This window comes from Bos indicus, chromosome 19 (assembly GCF_029378745.1).
Source record: "Bos indicus isolate NIAB-ARS_2022 breed Sahiwal x Tharparkar chromosome 19, NIAB-ARS_B.indTharparkar_mat_pri_1.0, whole genome shotgun sequence".
Taxonomy (NCBI): domain Eukaryota; kingdom Metazoa; phylum Chordata; class Mammalia; order Artiodactyla; family Bovidae; genus Bos; species Bos indicus.
This window is the reverse complement of record NC_091778.1, coordinates 29340140-29356324: the sequence shown is the minus strand read 5'-3', so window position 1 is coordinate 29356324 and position 16185 is coordinate 29340140. Positions and strand designations below refer to the sequence as shown.

Genomic DNA, 16185 nt, shown 5'->3' with positions numbered 1-16185 from the left:
CTCCCGGCTCCTGAACAAGCATCTTGTTCTTTTCTTTTGATGCATTTCTCACTAGTTATAGTTCTGAAAGCATTTAATTTGTACCGCATTTATTTGCTAACATACGTGTATCAAGCAGGTTATGTGCCAGACATTGTGCTAGGTTAGAGGGAGGTGATACTGAGGAAAAACAGATGTTGAGAGGCTCTTTGTGACCTGGTAGACACGAGAGTATAGGTGTTTGGTGACTGGTGCTGGGTAGTCAGGTATAGGGGTTCAAGGCATAAGTGAGATGCCCAGGAGGAGACTGAGGCTTGAGGAAGGCAGAAGGTCAAGTGCGCTTGTGTCCTGCCTTAGTCTAAAAAGGATTTCAGGTGAGCTGAGTTTGGGCCCCTAGTGAGCATCGTGAGATACAGAAAGAAGCAGCAGTCAGGTCATCAAGGAGCGTGTAGTAGTTAGAGAGGTGGGTAGAGGGCCAGCAAACGGTGGGATTCACAGTTCACAAAGAAGCCAGGTATGGAGACTCTAGAATGCTGCTGTGATGGTCAGCAGGGGTTTTAAATGGACCAGGGTCAAGTGAGATAAGCCCTGGACTGGGGTTGTATAAGGCTGGGAAAGAGGGAGGCCTGGAAGCCAGCTGGCTGCACAGAGAAGAGGAAGGGTGAGGAGTGAGTGGCACGTGTGGGGCCCGCCCTAGAGAGAGGCTCGAGGAGACGAAGCAGGAGGTCTCACAAGTTCATCGTCCCGGCATGTGCAGGCACCACCCAGCCTTCCCGCGCCTTCCACAGCAGGCCTGCGTGACTTGGGCACACTTCACATGGTGCCAGGTCCCTGCATGCTCTCTGCCCTGGAGAACACATGAAAGAAACGGGACTGACAGGGTCAAAGAGAGCGATAATGAGGCCAGTGCAACTGTTATTTTGATTTTTTTTCAAAATACTATTTCAGTTGAGTGTTTTATTCTTTCATTAGATGCTTTTAAATGAGAGCATATTAGGCACCAAGCATTTGGCCAGCAGCTGGTCCACTTGCCGGGCTCTTGGTGTGAGCCTGTCACTTGAAGCAGTGGGTCTACGTGGACAGTGGACGCTGACGGCTGCTTTCATAAGAGCATCGTGTCTGAGTGGTTTAGCCCTCGTTGAACTCAGCTCAGGCACTGATTCTTTCCAGAACAGCCTTCCAATGTTGCATCCTGGCCCTTTCATGCATGTCCTGGTGCTTTGAAGAGAGAGCTGAAGCTTACTCATCCCTGAAAATCTGAGCTGATTTGCTATAACCTTCCTGCGTTTGTTGGCTTTTCTCATTGGCAATCAAACGACCAATAAGAAATGACTCTGGCCCCTTAATTGGAGCATATTCACTCAGTGGATTTGCTTTGTACAGTCATAAGTTTTAAAGTACAGTTTTTAGAAGCCATTTCGTATTTTGAGATTTACAGTGCCAGTTTGTATTAGCAATGCCAGCCAATGACCTTTCATTTACCAAATAATTGTATATGTAACAGGCAGATGTTATCAGAGACAGTGAGTTCCTGACACTAGCGCAGCGGAAGGCACCTGCTGGTATGTGGTACGAAGCACTACCGTATCCTCCCTGGAAGTGTGTGGCTGTTAGTTCACGGCTTGTGCAGTGTCTAAATATGCTGACTGCCTTACCTCTATGGCATCTCCTATCATCTGTCCCACAAAGCTTGTGCTGCCGCACTTTCACTCTGTCTTTTCTTTCCCTGCTAAAGAGTTAGGTCTGACTTCTTTTCCCTTGTCTCTCTTATTTCCACCAGTGGACCGGATCGTGGGTCTGGATCAGGTCACGGGGATGACGGAGACGGCATTCGGCTCCGCCTATAAAACCAAGAAGGGCATGTTCCGCACTGTCGGGCAGCTCTACAAAGAATCGCTCACCAAGCTGATGGCGACGCTCCGGAACACCAACCCGAACTTCGTGCGCTGCATCATCCCGAATCACGAGAAGCGGGTATGTGTTTCAGAGCAGGTGCTGCCACTGGAGACGGATCTGGGCCAGCTCACAGAGATGAGGCTCTGAAACTGTCGTCTGCTTGATTAGGCTGGGAAACTGGACCCACACCTGGTGCTGGATCAGCTCCGCTGCAATGGCGTCCTGGAAGGGATCCGCATCTGCCGCCAGGGCTTCCCCAACCGGATCGTTTTCCAGGAATTCAGACAGAGGTATTGCTCACCTTGACCTGTGCTTACCTGAATATCCAACAGTGTGATGAGGAGGAAAGACTTTTCCTTGTTTCCCGGAGAGTCTCGTTTTCTTTTCACGAAGGAAGAGGGTCGTCATCATCATTACCTTTCTGGTTGGTCAGGAACATCTACTGCCTGCTTTGCAGAGGTGCAGGGTGCCGATAACTTCTGTGGGTGCAGCACAGACAGCTCCTGTCCTCGGGGTGCTGAGGCAGTTGTGAGGAAACACTGAGAGCTGAGAACGTACAGTTCACTCATTCAGACAGTTCTACCTGGGATTTAAACTAATGTTTTTTTTAATATATGAATAATGTATATTCCTTTTAGGAAATGTTTTAAACATGTAAAAGGTAATAAGAATTACTCAGGTGTGACTCCTGAAAGTGTTTGGGATGTTTCTGTCTGTCTTCAATGAATGTATCTGTTTGTGTGTGTGTATGTGTGTTTTCATGCAGTGCGCGCCCATCAGTGTGTACTTACAGTCATTTTACTAAAGTAGAATAGGAATAGGAGCGATCAGAAAAGGAGAATTAAGAAAAAGACGAGAGAAGATCAAGTGAGGTAGAAATGGATGAAAACATATGATGGGCTGCAGTTATTTTAAGAGTCTGTTAATGTAATTTTGTTAAATAGTCTGGTTTGCCTTTTTTCTCCTGGAAATCAGGTTTCCAAGTATTATAACATTTGTTGTTCCATAAAATAAACAGGACTGTAGGTCAAAGAGTAGCCTTTCCTCCCACTGTTCCAGAGAGAAACCAGTTGAAAATCTGTTCCAGTCCTTACAGGTTTTCAGGAAACCCTTATCATGGCCCCACTGTATGATAAATGGGCTGATAGTGTTTCACTTTTCATTGACAGGGAAAAGGAAACATAGTAACTGGCTTCCAGAAAACTGTTCATGTAGCCAGGATTCATCTTTTAGTACAGCCATTATCTGAGACTGGGACCTCCCTGGTGGTTCAGTGGCTAAGATTCCACGCTTTCAGTGCAGAGGACTCAGGTTCGATCCCAGGTCAGGGAACTAGATCCCATGTACTGCAAGAAAGAGAATCCACATGCCGCAACTAAGACCCAGTGCAGCCAAATAAATATTGAAAACATACATATATATAGTCACTGTCTTTGTACTAACATTTTCTTGGAGAGTAGCCCACACACACTAAATGCATGGGCCTTGAGTGTGCAGGTCAGTGAGTGTGTGTGCTCCCAGCCCAGCACTGTTCTGAGTCACCCCAGTACTTCCTCATGTTCTAGACAGAGGCCTCTGAATGTTGCTCTCACAGCTTTTCCTGTTATCTGGTAAGTGCCTACAAGCTGACAGTGACTGAAAATGCAGAGTCAGATTCTCCTTGCGTCTTAAGGATGTGGATATTTTATAGGAAATGAAAAACAAAAACAGAAGGTTTTTTCATCACCGTGTTTTTGATTCTTCTCTGCCACAACTACTTAAATATGGTCTCTGACCTGGGAATTCACTGCATTTTCACTTTGCCACTTTTAAGAAGTAGAAACTAGATCTGCAGAAAACCTCCGATCATCAGCTGGTCATTTCTTTACTCTTAATTTGACACAATTGCCCATCATATTATTGCCTCTTAGAGAAAGCAGAACTCATCATTAGTAGGTGAACATTTCCACAGATTTTGACAAAAGGCTTTTTGGCTGCTTTTCTTACAGATACGAGATCCTCACTCCAAATGCTATCCCTAAGGGTTTCATGGATGGAAAACAGGCTTGTGAACGAATGGTGAGCTCTTCTGGATTTTTCTGGTTCGAGGACTGTTGATGCAATCTTTCCTATAGCAAAAATAATAAGCAGACACTTTCTCTTTTAGATCCGGGCTTTAGAATTGGACCCAAACTTGTACAGAATTGGACAGAGCAAGATATTTTTCAGAGCTGGAGTCTTGGCACACTTAGAGGAAGAACGAGATTTAAAAATTACCGACATCATTATCTTCTTCCAGGCTGTTTGCAGGGGTTATTTAGCCAGAAAGTGAGTAGAAAATCATGAACTAAATGCTTGAAGTGTGTGCTTGTGCTGAGATGTGTTTTGTACTAGAAATAATACAAAGGCATGCGCGACGTGAGGTCCCTGTCCTCGGGGTCTGAGAGGCAAGTAAGCAGGTAACGCATCTAAATTAGGACGTAAACAGTGGGCGGAGAGAGACAGTGCAGGGTCGGGTCCTGCTCAGTCCACGTCCTCCACAAAGGCTTCTCTGAGCCTTGGTCTGTGAATGAGAGGCATCAACGTGATGACCTCCAGGAGGGAAGAGAAAGAGTACCGTAGAGAGAGGAATGTTTCTCCTGTGACAGATCCAGAAAGAAAAGAGTAACAGAGGAGTGATGAGCATGGCACAGGGAAGGGGGAGTAGAGCCTTGTTCAGACCGACACGGACACACACGTGTATGGAGGTAGTTGGCAGGGGATGTTTGGACCGCATCTGTGAACCAAGTGCCAGGTCCTGTGACACATGCCGAGGTCAGCTGAGCAGGCCAGTGATCCAGCGGGGATGTGATCACATCCCTGACCGCCAGCCCAGCCCTCCTGGATCGTTTGCCTCTAGTGAGTCTCCATGACAACAGCTGTCTAACACAGTTCTCTTATTTGCCATAGACTGGATATGTCCCTCAAATTCCTAGGTTGGAATCTAATCCCCAGAGGGATAGTGTTTATGGCGGGGGGGGTGCTTAGGGGTGATTAGTGCATGAAGGTAGGGCCCTCATGAATGGGATTAGTGCCCTTGTGAGTGAGACCCCAGAGAGCTTCCTTGTTCCTCCACCATGTGAGGTGACAGCGAGAAGACAGCTGTTGGTGAGGAAGTGGGTCCTCACACAGGGAATCTGCCAGGACCACGGCTTGGCCTTCGGCCTCCAGAGCTGGGAGAGGTGACTGTCGTTGTTAATCAGCAGGACAAAAACACAAACAGGGTTTCTTGAACCAGTTTTCCCTCCTCTTCTTCAGGGCCTTCGCCAAGAAGCAGCAGCAGCTGAGTGCCCTGAAGGTGCTGCAGCGCAACTGTGCCGCGTACCTGAAGCTGCGGCACTGGCAGTGGTGGCGCGTCTTCACCAAGGTGGGCGCCTGGCTCCCCGGACGGCAGGCGGGGCCAGGGGAGCCCCGGGGGGTAGCGGGGATGCAACATTGGGTGTGCATTGTCCTAGGTGAAACCACTCCTACAAGTCACTCGTCAAGAGGAGGAGCTCCAGGCCAAAGATGAAGAGCTGCTGAAGGTGAAAGAGAAGCAGACGAAGGTGGAAGGGGAGCTGGAGGAGATGGAGAGGAAGCACCAACAGGTACAGCTCACCAGCTCCCACATGGCCCAGAGTGAAGATGCTCGTTCCTGCTGGCAGGAACCACCCAGTGAATTATCAGTAAACAGCGTCTTACTTTATGTGTATTTTCTACTCCTTTCCAAAGCACAGCCGTTTGAACCTAGAGGGAGCAGATGCCCTAGGCCAGGCATTGGGATTTCTATACACAGGAATCAGCTTGACCTCCTGCATGTTTGCCTCGGGCACTCTGACACACAGGGGATCACACTTGCTCTCAGGTGTGTGTTTAACACCTGTGAGACTCCTCCCAGTATTGTCACCTTCTGTGGCTCACGAGGGAAACACAAAAAAGTAAAAGGATGAGATTGTTCAAGGCCCCCACCTGCCTCTTCTCCAGCCACAGTGGTCATGCATCCACATCCCGTTCTTAGGAACTGTGCTTCATGGACAGAGCAGAGACCTGGGAAGTGTTTGTGGTTGAAGTGACAGGACTAATGTGTTCAGGGCCAAAAACTGTAATAACAGAGGCCAGAATGTATGTGTGTGTGTGTATATAGAGTCACTGTCTTTGTGCTAACTTGATAGCATTTGCATAGTATTTTCCTCCAATTCCTTGGCACTTTTGTGAATTACCTTAATAGTAAGAACAGGAGTTCTTAAAATAGCACGAATTTAATGTGTACTATTCAGGATAACTTGAGACAACAAAAACAACCCATAATGTTTTCATTCAGCTTATTTTGCTTGCGCTGAAGACATATTTTGAAAGTGTGGTCCGTGATATATATGTTTAACCCTGGGTTTCTTTGGTGACGTGCCCTGACCACTGCAGTCCCTCCAGTGACCGTCCCTCGTGCTAACCAGCCAGTCACAGCAGTGGGCACTTTGTTGTGATTGCAGCTGCTGGAGGAGAAGAATATCCTGGCAGAGCAGCTGCAGGCGGAGACCGAGCTCTTTGCCGAAGCAGAGGAGATGAGGGCCAGACTTGCCGCTAAGAAGCAGGAATTAGAAGAGATTCTCCATGACTTGGAATCTAGGGTAGAAGAAGAAGAAGAAAGAAACCAAATCCTCCAAAATGAAAAGAAGAAAATGCAAGCACACATTCAGGTATCGGTGGCCGTTCTCATAGGATTCCGGTCTGGGTTTTCCAAGTGTATCTGTTGAGTGAATAGATGATGTGGGTTTGGATTCTCGTGTTCACTGAGGAGCAAGAGGAGCCTAAGTGGTGAGTCCCCACCCTTAAAAGATGACCAGCATTCGAATCACACACGTACTGGGTTCCTTCAAACATAGATTTGTTCTTTTGAATGGGACTGTTTTTTGTGTTTTTTTTCCGTATGTTCTTATTAACACCTTATAGGATGCAAAGTGATTCAGAGGAGAAACATGCCAGGGTGTGTGGGGGCTGAGGCTGACCTTTTCCTTTGTATTACCATTAATACAATTAATTCTACTGCTCACTGCAGTCATTAGTGAGGCACCTGCGAGGTGGTTTGGTCATAAGAAATGCTCAGTGCTGATGCAGGAGGTGGCCAGGAACCAGAATAAGCCACAAAGCTGCCTTTGTGGTAACTGCTTTATTTATTTACTTGGCTGCGCTAGGTCTCAGTTGTGGCATGCAGGATCTGGTTCCCTGCCCCCAGGATTGAACCCAGGCCCCCTGAATTGGGAGTGTGGAGTCTTAGCCAGTGGACCATCAGGGAAGTCCCTGGTAGCTACTTCCTTATGGAGATGGAGCTGCCCTCACATGAAGCACAGCGCTCTCTCTGACTGAATACCCAGATGACTGAGAGAGACAGCAGTAACTGTGCCTGTACCCTGCAGCTCACCCGCTGCTTTTTCTCCTTGAACCTCACCCCAGCCTATCCAGTATGGCCTTGAGCGTCAGTGTTTCTATATCTAACACCACTTTTCATGGGTCTAGGGCCAGACTTGCTTTCTGCTAGGTCTCTCCCTTAATTTTTTCCCATCACTTAGGTTATCTTTGCAAAGCACAAACAATTCAGACATTTCTCAAAGCCATGAAAGAGACCGTATTGTTTCCTTGACAAATACCCAGTATGGTAATTTATCCAGACTCTCTCCACTCTTCAACACAGACAGCTTTCAAGCATCCTCTAGTAGGTTGGCAGAGTAACACAAAAACTGTAAACAGTACACATTAATCCAGCAATTCTAGTTCTAGGACTTTATTCTAACCACAAATCAATGGAAGCCTACTTACTATCTAACAACGGGGGATTCTTAAACTATGGTAATATACAGTTTTAAATTAAAAAGATGTTTATTTTTATGGGTATTAATAACATAATAGAGTTATAAAAGAATATATACAATAAGCTCTAACTAAAAGTATTTATATATAACTTACAAACTTTACATATGATTTTATACGGGACTGTGCAGAAGCCCTAGAATAATATTCACCAACAGTGGTGCGTTCTGGTGGTATTGTCGACAGTTTCCATGTTCCCTTTGTTGACGAGTGTGTGCTCATTTCCGTGGTATTACTTCACTCAGTGTGGGCTGACGCCTCTGTGTCAAGTTCACCATGCTACTGTCAACTTACTGTGCGCTTGAAGTTTTTCCCAGTAGTTAATCTAGTGCAAAGGTTTCATTCCAAAACCAGTTGTGATAAACTTCAGCAATTATGTCGAATCCTGTTGATACACATGTTTATTAGCTACACTAAGGTAAAGTATGAAATACAGAGAAGCCATTGCAGTAAAACTGTGCGTAAATGCTGGAATCCCACCCAGTTTGGTGATGCATTCACGCTGTGAACCTGGCGTGACCTGAGGCAGCCCTTCCTCAACCACCTGTACTGTTTCTGTTGTTTCTGAGTTCTCTTTCTCTTCTCTATCGGCCGGACATACATAGTAGAATAAATCAACACATTACTGACAGTGATTTTTGCATAAACTAACATTTGTGGCCCCAAATACATATAAATACATCTCTGATCAATGAGGTAAGTATGTGTCCTGTGTTAACTATTCTAAAATATGAGTTGTAATTACTATATGTTATTCCATTTTACAAATATACCCACTTTTAATTACCAAGACTTTAAGTATGTTTATAGCTCCTCGATATGATAAATAACACTTTGCTACAGGTTTTTTAAAAAGTCACATATGACTTTTCCTGAAATTGCCTTTTAAAAGAAATGCTCTTTTTCAGAGCAGCTGTTTTTCCCATGCTGGCTTCTAGAAGGATTGATCCACTTTGTACTTAACCTATAGTGCATACAAGTGTCTGTTTCACATAATTACATTTTACATTTTAAAAAATATCCCTGCTATTTTGAAAATCAAAACTTGGTATTTTGTTGTGACCTGAACTCCTTGATGGTTGGTGTGTACGGAGTCTCGTGGAGGAAGCAGGGAGACTGACCACATGGCTCCTTTACCAGGACCTGGAGGAGCAGCTAGATGAGGAGGAGGGGGCTCGCCAGAAGCTGCAGCTGGAGAAGGTGACGGCGGAGGCCAAGATCAAGAAGATGGAAGAAGAGATTCTGCTTCTGGAGGACCAGAACTCCAAGTTTATCAAAGTAAGGGAGTATTTCCATTGAAGAGCTGATCTGAGAATATGGAAAATACTTAATGTCAACACTTTCAGGAAATCTTGGGATTTCATTTATTCAGTTTTCTCTCAAGTCTCTCTGGATTTATAGTCTGTACTACACAGACTATAGATGTCTAAAGGCAGAAACTATTTCACTTTCTAAATTCACCAGACAGCCTTGTAATCGCTGAGATGGTTTAACCTGCACGTGGATCCCTCACCTTGATCCCCTCTCTGTGGTCACTGATCGAGCACTGGCTGCGGGGCTCTGCAGGCTGAGCTCCAGGGGTTGTCCCACAACAAGTAGTTCTTCCTTTTCTGCCCTTTTTTGGAATATACAGTCTGCTGGGGGACATAGTGCCATATTAGTAATACTTGTTTCCTAAGTAACAGTCAAATCCAATTGTCGTTTCGAATGCCTTTTCTGAAGCTGTTTTTCTTGTTCAGGAAAAGAAACTCATGGAAGATCGCATTGCAGAATGTTCCTCTCAGCTGGCTGAAGAGGAAGAAAAGGCAAAAAACTTGGCCAAAATCAGGAATAAGCAAGAAGTAATGATCTCGGATTTAGAAGGTTAGTGTTTGGGGGTTAGAGAAATTGTAGGACTATGACATGTTAGCCTTTAAGATTTTACTTATATCAGTGAATTGAAAGTTGCTCAGTGGTGTCTGACTCTGCGACCCCATGGACTATACTGCCCATGGAATTCTCCAGGCCAGAATACTGGAATTGGCAGCCTTTCCCTTCTCCTGGGCATCTTCCCAACCCAGGGATCAAACCCAGGTCTCCCACACTGTGGGTGGATTCTTTACCAGTGGAGCCACCAGGGAACCCCAAGAATACTAGAGTGGGTAGCCTATCCCTTCTCCGTATCTTCCCGACACAGGAATCACACTGGGGTCTCCTGCATTGCAGATGGATTCTTCACCAGCTGAGCTATCAGGGAAGCCCAGATAACTTACATCAGAACATGCCGTAATAGTAAATGTACATGAGGATTGCTCATCAGTTTGGGTTTGCTAGACTAGGCCTCTTAAATGGGACTGTCCTTTGCCTAGTCACCAAATACTAATATTTATGATGGAAAGGCACTAAATTATCTTTAAACTTTGATTTTTTAAAGTCAGTTTCTGTGGTAATACACACTGCCCTTTGGTGGGCACAGTTGGGATCTAAGTCACGTTGGAGCCACGCAGACTGTTGAACTTGGATGTGTTTAAACGCTGTGTTAAGGTGCCTGGTTCTCACTTCACAAAGGGACAACTGCTGACACAGGAATGGCAGAGACAGGAGAGTATGTGGAGGCTGGCAGTGTCTCACTCTGATGGCCCAAGTCATGTCAGGAAATGCTAGAATTTTTTGCAAAATCCAAATCATTGCCTTATGCAAAAGAAACATCAGGGTGGAAGTTAGGAGCACAGAAAACCCTCCCTTTGACCAGCAGCTGCACACAGGTGTCTGAGGGAGCAAGAGTGTAGCTCCAATCACCCTGCTGTCCCCAGATCTTTTATAACCGGAGGAAATAAGTGGTTTCTAGAAAATATTTGGGATTTTGTTGTCCTCATTCTCAGCATGAGATTCTTCCCATAAACCATTATTACCCGCAGATGATACTAAGGCAGCAACAGGCTTTAGAATACAGTGGCTTGTTTTCGACTCTAACCAGTCTGTGTTTTGAATGTGTCCCTATGGAGTGATGTTCAGTGTGTTGAAGAGCTTCTTGTATCTTGCCCTAAGAGCGCTTAAAGAAGGAGGAGAAGACGCGCCAGGAGCTGGAGAAGGCCAAAAGGAAACTGGACGGGGAGACCACGGACCTGCAAGACCAGATCGCCGAGCTCCAGGCGCAGATTGACGAGCTTAAGATCCAGGTGGCCAAGAAAGAGGAGGAGCTGCAGGGCGCCCTGGCCAGGTGTGCACTAGACACGTGGCTTCCTGGTGGTTAGGGTGACATAAGGACCTGGGGAACTTGGGAGCCTTTGTGTCAAGGCAGCCAGAAAAGCTCACCAGCCTTTCTTGGTATTTATATTCAAAAATCATGAGTCATATCATGAAATCCTTGGAAATCTACACCAGATCAAATGGTTTTAACCATATCAAATATTCTGGTTTCTGTACAGTATAACTTGTAAAACAGTATGTTTTACAAGTTTCGAGGAAATCACTTTTCAGGAATTAAATCCCTCCCTCCTGCATCTAGCATAGGTTGGTGTTCAGTCCTTAAACATTCAGTTATAGAATGGAAGTCATATAGTATAAGTATAGTTATACCTGATACTTCATTTCTTTATCAAGATAACTATTAATATTTGGCTGTTTATAATTTATTATGATCAGGAAAATCTTAGAAATTCTCCTCTGCAATTGCTGTTGGTCTCTGGCCCCTTAGCAGGTGACTGCTTAGAACCCAGAACTACAGTTCTCCACCCCCATAATGCATCAGCACCCCACCTCCCCCAGTCAGAACTCCGCCTACACTGAACCCCGCGTGTGGGCAGAAAGGTGCACCAGAGGAACGAGAAGCACAGGGTGGAGGGAGTGAAGGGGGTGGCTCTGCTTAATTAGAGGAACATTTTGCTTGAGGGAATTTTTAAATAATCATTAAAGTTAGAAGGTCCTACCTTTTCGTGCCCGTGAGCCCTTTGGACAGGGCCTGAGCCCCATCCCGATAGCAGCTCTGGGCCCGAGCCGCTCGTGGGTGCAGCCACCCCTGCCCGGGCCATGTCTGAGGGTGGAGGGGTGTGTGATGGGGCCCCATGGGAGGAGTCCCCGGGCGCTGGCTCTGAGTGCCTCCTGTGCCCGGGTGTCCTGCGCAGGGGTGACGACGAGACGCTACACAAGAACAACGCACTAAAAGTCGTGCGAGAGCTGCAGGCCCAGATCGCCGAGCTGCAGGAGGACTTTGAATCTGAGAAGGCCTCGCGGAACAAAGCAGAGAAGCAGAAGAGGGACTTGAGTGAGGAGCTGGAGGCACTCAAGACGGAGCTGGAGGACACGCTGGACACCACGGCGGCCCAGCAGGAACTGCGGTGAGCGGGGGTGGGGCATGTCCTCTCCCTCCTGGAGACAACGGCAGGTGGAGCAGGAACCACACCTCGGTGGTCAGAATCCATCCAGCCTGTGGCAGGAGCACAGGTGTGCGGGTGGACGACCCAGGGCACATGGTGGGGGGGGGCGGTGACCAGAAAGCCCCGTTTCTAGAGAAAGCTGCTCACGGTGATGGACGTGCCAGCCTGCTGGAGAACATCATGTGAGATAGCCAGAGGAACCCACTCATATTTCGGACAAAAGCAGAACTGTAATTTAATCATTCGACTAACTCTGAGCTAATTTAATGTCTGTAGTACAAAACGAGAACAAGAAGTGGCGGAGCTGAAGAAGGCTCTCGAGGAGGAAACGAAGAGCCACGAGGCTCAGATCCAGGACATGAGGCAGAGGCATGCGACCGCCTTGGAGGAGCTGTCGGAGCAGCTGGAGCAGGCCAAGAGGGTAGGGGGCCACGGGGCACGGCAGCGGCTGGGCTCTGAAAGCACGCTGCTGGCCTGGGAGAGCCACACACCCCTGAGCTGGGTGGGTCAGCTCTGGTCTCCAGACCTGGTCCTCTCGGTGTCTCCTCACTGACACCTGCTTCCTCCTGATGACTCAGTGCAAAACCTTGAACAGTTGGTGTCCTGCCCTCGCTCACCTGGTGCCTCCCCCACCCCCATCCCCCACCTCTGATCTGTCCCAGGCACCACACAGGGCGCCTTTGTTCGTTGTTCCCGCTTCCGGGTCTCGTGCTGGCTCCAGAAGGCCCCCCCACCCTCCCCCGTATCTGTATCTGCTGTCCTGAGTGGTATGTTCCTGCAGCAGACATCTCCACACTCAGAACAAGTGTTTGCATTCATTCATTCAACAGAGGTGGACTGCAGGCTCACCCAGTGCCAGCACAGTTCTCCAGATACCAGAGCAGCGCCCTCTGTGGCCTTCATTATAAAACTGCTAGTGAACTGTTTTTCTTCCCCTCTCCTAGTTCAAAGCAAATCTGGAAAAGAACAAGCAGGGCCTGGAGACAGACAACAAGGAGCTGGCGTGCGAGGTCAAGGTGCTGCAGCAGGTCAAGGCTGAGTCCGAGCACAAGAGGAAGAAGCTGGACGCCCAGGTCCAGGAGCTCCACGCCAAGGTCTCAGAGGGAGACAGACTCAGGGTGGAGCTGGCAGAGAAAGCCAATAAGTTACAGGTAGGCCTGGGAAACCATTCCCAGACGTCACCCTCAGTGTCGGGCAGGGACTGACATTCAGGGGCACACAGGCAGCCCCCAGCACACATTAGGCTCCTTGTGTTGGTTCTCCCACTTAAAGCTCACATCACCCCCAGATGAGTCTGGTAGATGAGGACGTGACTAGCTCGACTGCCTCTGGGACTCAGCTGGCAGTTCTCAGGGGTAGAGCTGCAGACAGGCAGCCCAGAGCCTTCCCCACCCTCTGTGGCCAAGACTGCTGCATCTTCCATGTGCCGTCCCTTTGCTCACGTGATTGTGGACACTATTGGGTTGGTCAAAAAGATGCAGTTTTTCCATAACAGAATCACCACTCTTTTCTATCTGACCACTGTTGAAGGGAGTCTGATCTTTTATTCCTCCTTGCAGAATGAATTGGATAATGTCTCAACTCTTCTAGAAGAAGCAGAGAAGAAGGGTATTAAATTTGCTAAGGATGCAGCTGGTCTGGAGTCTCAGCTCCAAGACACACAGGTATTCTGGGGGTGGGAAGGGTTTTCATCATAACTCTCCTGTTTCTATCATCTGTGAGCTGGTGAAACACGCTCATCCCAGAACTGGCCTCTTATCACCTCTTTCTGATTTCCTGTTTTACTTTTATTTTCAACCATCTTGTACCACAAGCCTTGAAGAGCCCTCCCTTAGAGCCCGTGTTTCCTTTTCTGTAGGTTGTGTGGGCGCCTGGGATGGGGCTCTGGCCAGCCACCTGGGCGCTGCCTGGGGTGTGGTTCACCAGGCGGTGGTCCTGTTGTATGCTCTTGCATTGCTGGCCGTGTTGAATGAGATGGTTTTCTTATGGTTTTTGACCCATTCCGCTGACCTGAGAGCAGCAGAAAGGGATTCATGAAGTGATGAAGGATGTGGGAAAGGGAAGCTTGCAGGTCCCTGGCCCTGGCCCCTGGGGGTGGTGTTGCCATTGCTTGGGGACAGGATTGATTTTGTGGTGGTGTTTTTTTGGCCACCACTTGGTTTTGGGGATCTTAGTTCCCCAACCAGGGATTGAACCCATGCCCTGGACAGTGACAAAGCTCAGAGTCCTAACCTACTGGACCACCAGGGTATTCCCCAGTGAACAAGTTTAAAGCACTCTTGTATTAAGGGCGCTGTTTAAATGATCATGTGTTTTAAAATCACTTGTTGTTATCACTGGGTATTCCTCACACTCCGTATTTTTAACAAGGATATGGTGGTTTGGGTAATGACTATAACCTGAGTACTGACCTTCTATCAAAATGAACAGGAGCTTCTTCAGGAGGAGACACGCCAGAAACTGAACCTGAGCAGTCGGATCCGGCAGCTGGAGGAGGAGAGGAGCAGCCTCCAGGAGCAGCAGGAGGAAGAGGAGGAGGCCAGGAGGAGCCTGGAGAAGCAGCTGCAGGCCCTGCAGGCCCAGGTGCGCGAGGCCATGGGGACTGTGGGCCTCCACGTGGGTCATGTCCCTGTCCTGCTGGGTGGTTCCAGCTCCATTTGGGACAGTTAAGTGGGCCTTGTCCTAAGTGAAACCCCTTAAGTGTATTTTCTTCAACCTCATCACACACTGACCCTATGCTGGTTACAATGCTGGGAGATGTAAGGTTCCAGTCCATTCATTGTGTGTAGATGGTTAGTGAAGAAGTTTATCGTCTAAGATTCATTTGCTCAGAGTCACAAAGTATTGACTTGTTTTATTTCTTCTCACAAGATAATGAAAACAAGTTTTACCTTTTTTCCTCAAATGTGTAATTCAGGTGAGTTCTTTAATGTTGATCTTTTCTCTTTTAGTTGACGGATACCAAGAAGAAAGTAGATGATGACCTGGGGACAATTGAAAATTTGGAAGAAGCCAAGAAGAAGCTCCTCAAGGATGTGGAGGTGCTGAGCCAGCGCCTGGAGGAGAAGGCCCTGGCCTATGACAAGCTGGAGAAGACCAAGACCCGCCTGCAGCAGGAGCTGGATGACCTGCTGGTAGACCTGGACCACCAGCGCCAGATCGTCTCCAACTTGGAGAAGAAGCAGAAGAAGTTTGATCAGGTGGGGCCCACACTCCCAACCCCAGGCTCCAGGGCCAGCACCCCACGTTTCCTCCTAGCACAGCCCTCACTTTGATCATTTGGGTTTAAAATAATCCCTTATTTAAAACAAGATGTATTTGTAGCAAAACTGGAAAAAGTTCAGCATAAAGGAGGAAATAGGAGAACACCCATGATCTAGTGGTATTCTCCGCTATAAATCAGACATGCAGCAAATGAGAGAAGTCCAACATTGATCTTTACTGTTTCCTGACACCATCCCGTGTAGCTGTTAGCGGAAGAGAAGAACATCTCTGCCCGCTACGCAGAAGAGCGCGACCGGGCAGAGGCAGAGGCCCGAGAGAAGGAGACCAAAGCCCTGTCCCTGGCCCGCGCCCTGGAGGAGGCCCTGGAGGCCAGGGAGGAGGCTGAGCGACAGAATAAGCAGCTGCGGGCGGACATGGAGGACCTCATGAGCTCCAAGGACGATGTGGGCAAGAACGTGAGTGCCAGGGCCCAGGCCGTTGAGGGGCAGCAGCTCTGGGAAGGGCCAGCCCAGAGCGACATGGACAAGGTGGTCTTAGCCCATCACGTCAGCGTCTCCCGGGATGAGCTGTCAGGTTTTCTCCTGTCTGTTCCCAGTTACCTGCGCCAAAGCCAGGCAGGGCATTCACGTGGTTTCCACGGACCCTCCCCACCGTAACCTGTATCCTCGCGGGGGCCCTGTGAATGGAGTGTTTCTTTGTCCCTGGGTCATGGGTGGTTATCAAACCCAAGTATCAGAAGTTGCCTCAGATTGAGGGCAGTGGGGTCTGTCTCCTGCACACAGTGGGAAACCTGGAGAGGAGCCAGGGGAACCCCTTATCCCCCAGCTGCACACGCCTTCCCCGACGCTGCCCTGATGTTTGTTCACCCTGT

General features: G+C 48.1%; 1 protein-coding gene across 5 annotated transcripts in view; it reads left to right on the top strand.

The window, feature by feature from the left end:
- The window catches only part of MYH10 (myosin heavy chain 10), a 121611-nt gene that overhangs the window by 90555 nt on the left and 14871 nt on the right, over nt 1–16185 (top strand). For all 5 annotated transcript variants that reach the window (XM_070773069.1, XM_019981423.2, XM_070773070.1 and 2 more), the window contains 17 exons: nt 1760–1953; nt 2044–2165; nt 3864–3933; nt 4022–4182; nt 5152–5260; nt 5349–5480; nt 6360–6566; nt 8875–9012; nt 9474–9597; nt 10762–10933; nt 11838–12050; nt 12366–12510; nt 13034–13240; nt 13649–13753; nt 14520–14672; nt 15041–15289; nt 15557–15769. In XM_070773069.1, coding sequence (XP_070629170.1) covers nt 1760–1953; nt 2044–2165; nt 3864–3933; nt 4022–4182; nt 5152–5260; nt 5349–5480; nt 6360–6566; nt 8875–9012; nt 9474–9597; nt 10762–10933; nt 11838–12050; nt 12366–12510; nt 13034–13240; nt 13649–13753; nt 14520–14672; nt 15041–15289; nt 15557–15769 — 2714 coding nt within the window. The remainder of the gene's footprint in view (nt 1–1759; nt 1954–2043; nt 2166–3863; nt 3934–4021; nt 4183–5151; nt 5261–5348; nt 5481–6359; nt 6567–8874; nt 9013–9473; nt 9598–10761; nt 10934–11837; nt 12051–12365; nt 12511–13033; nt 13241–13648; nt 13754–14519; nt 14673–15040; nt 15290–15556; nt 15770–16185) is intronic.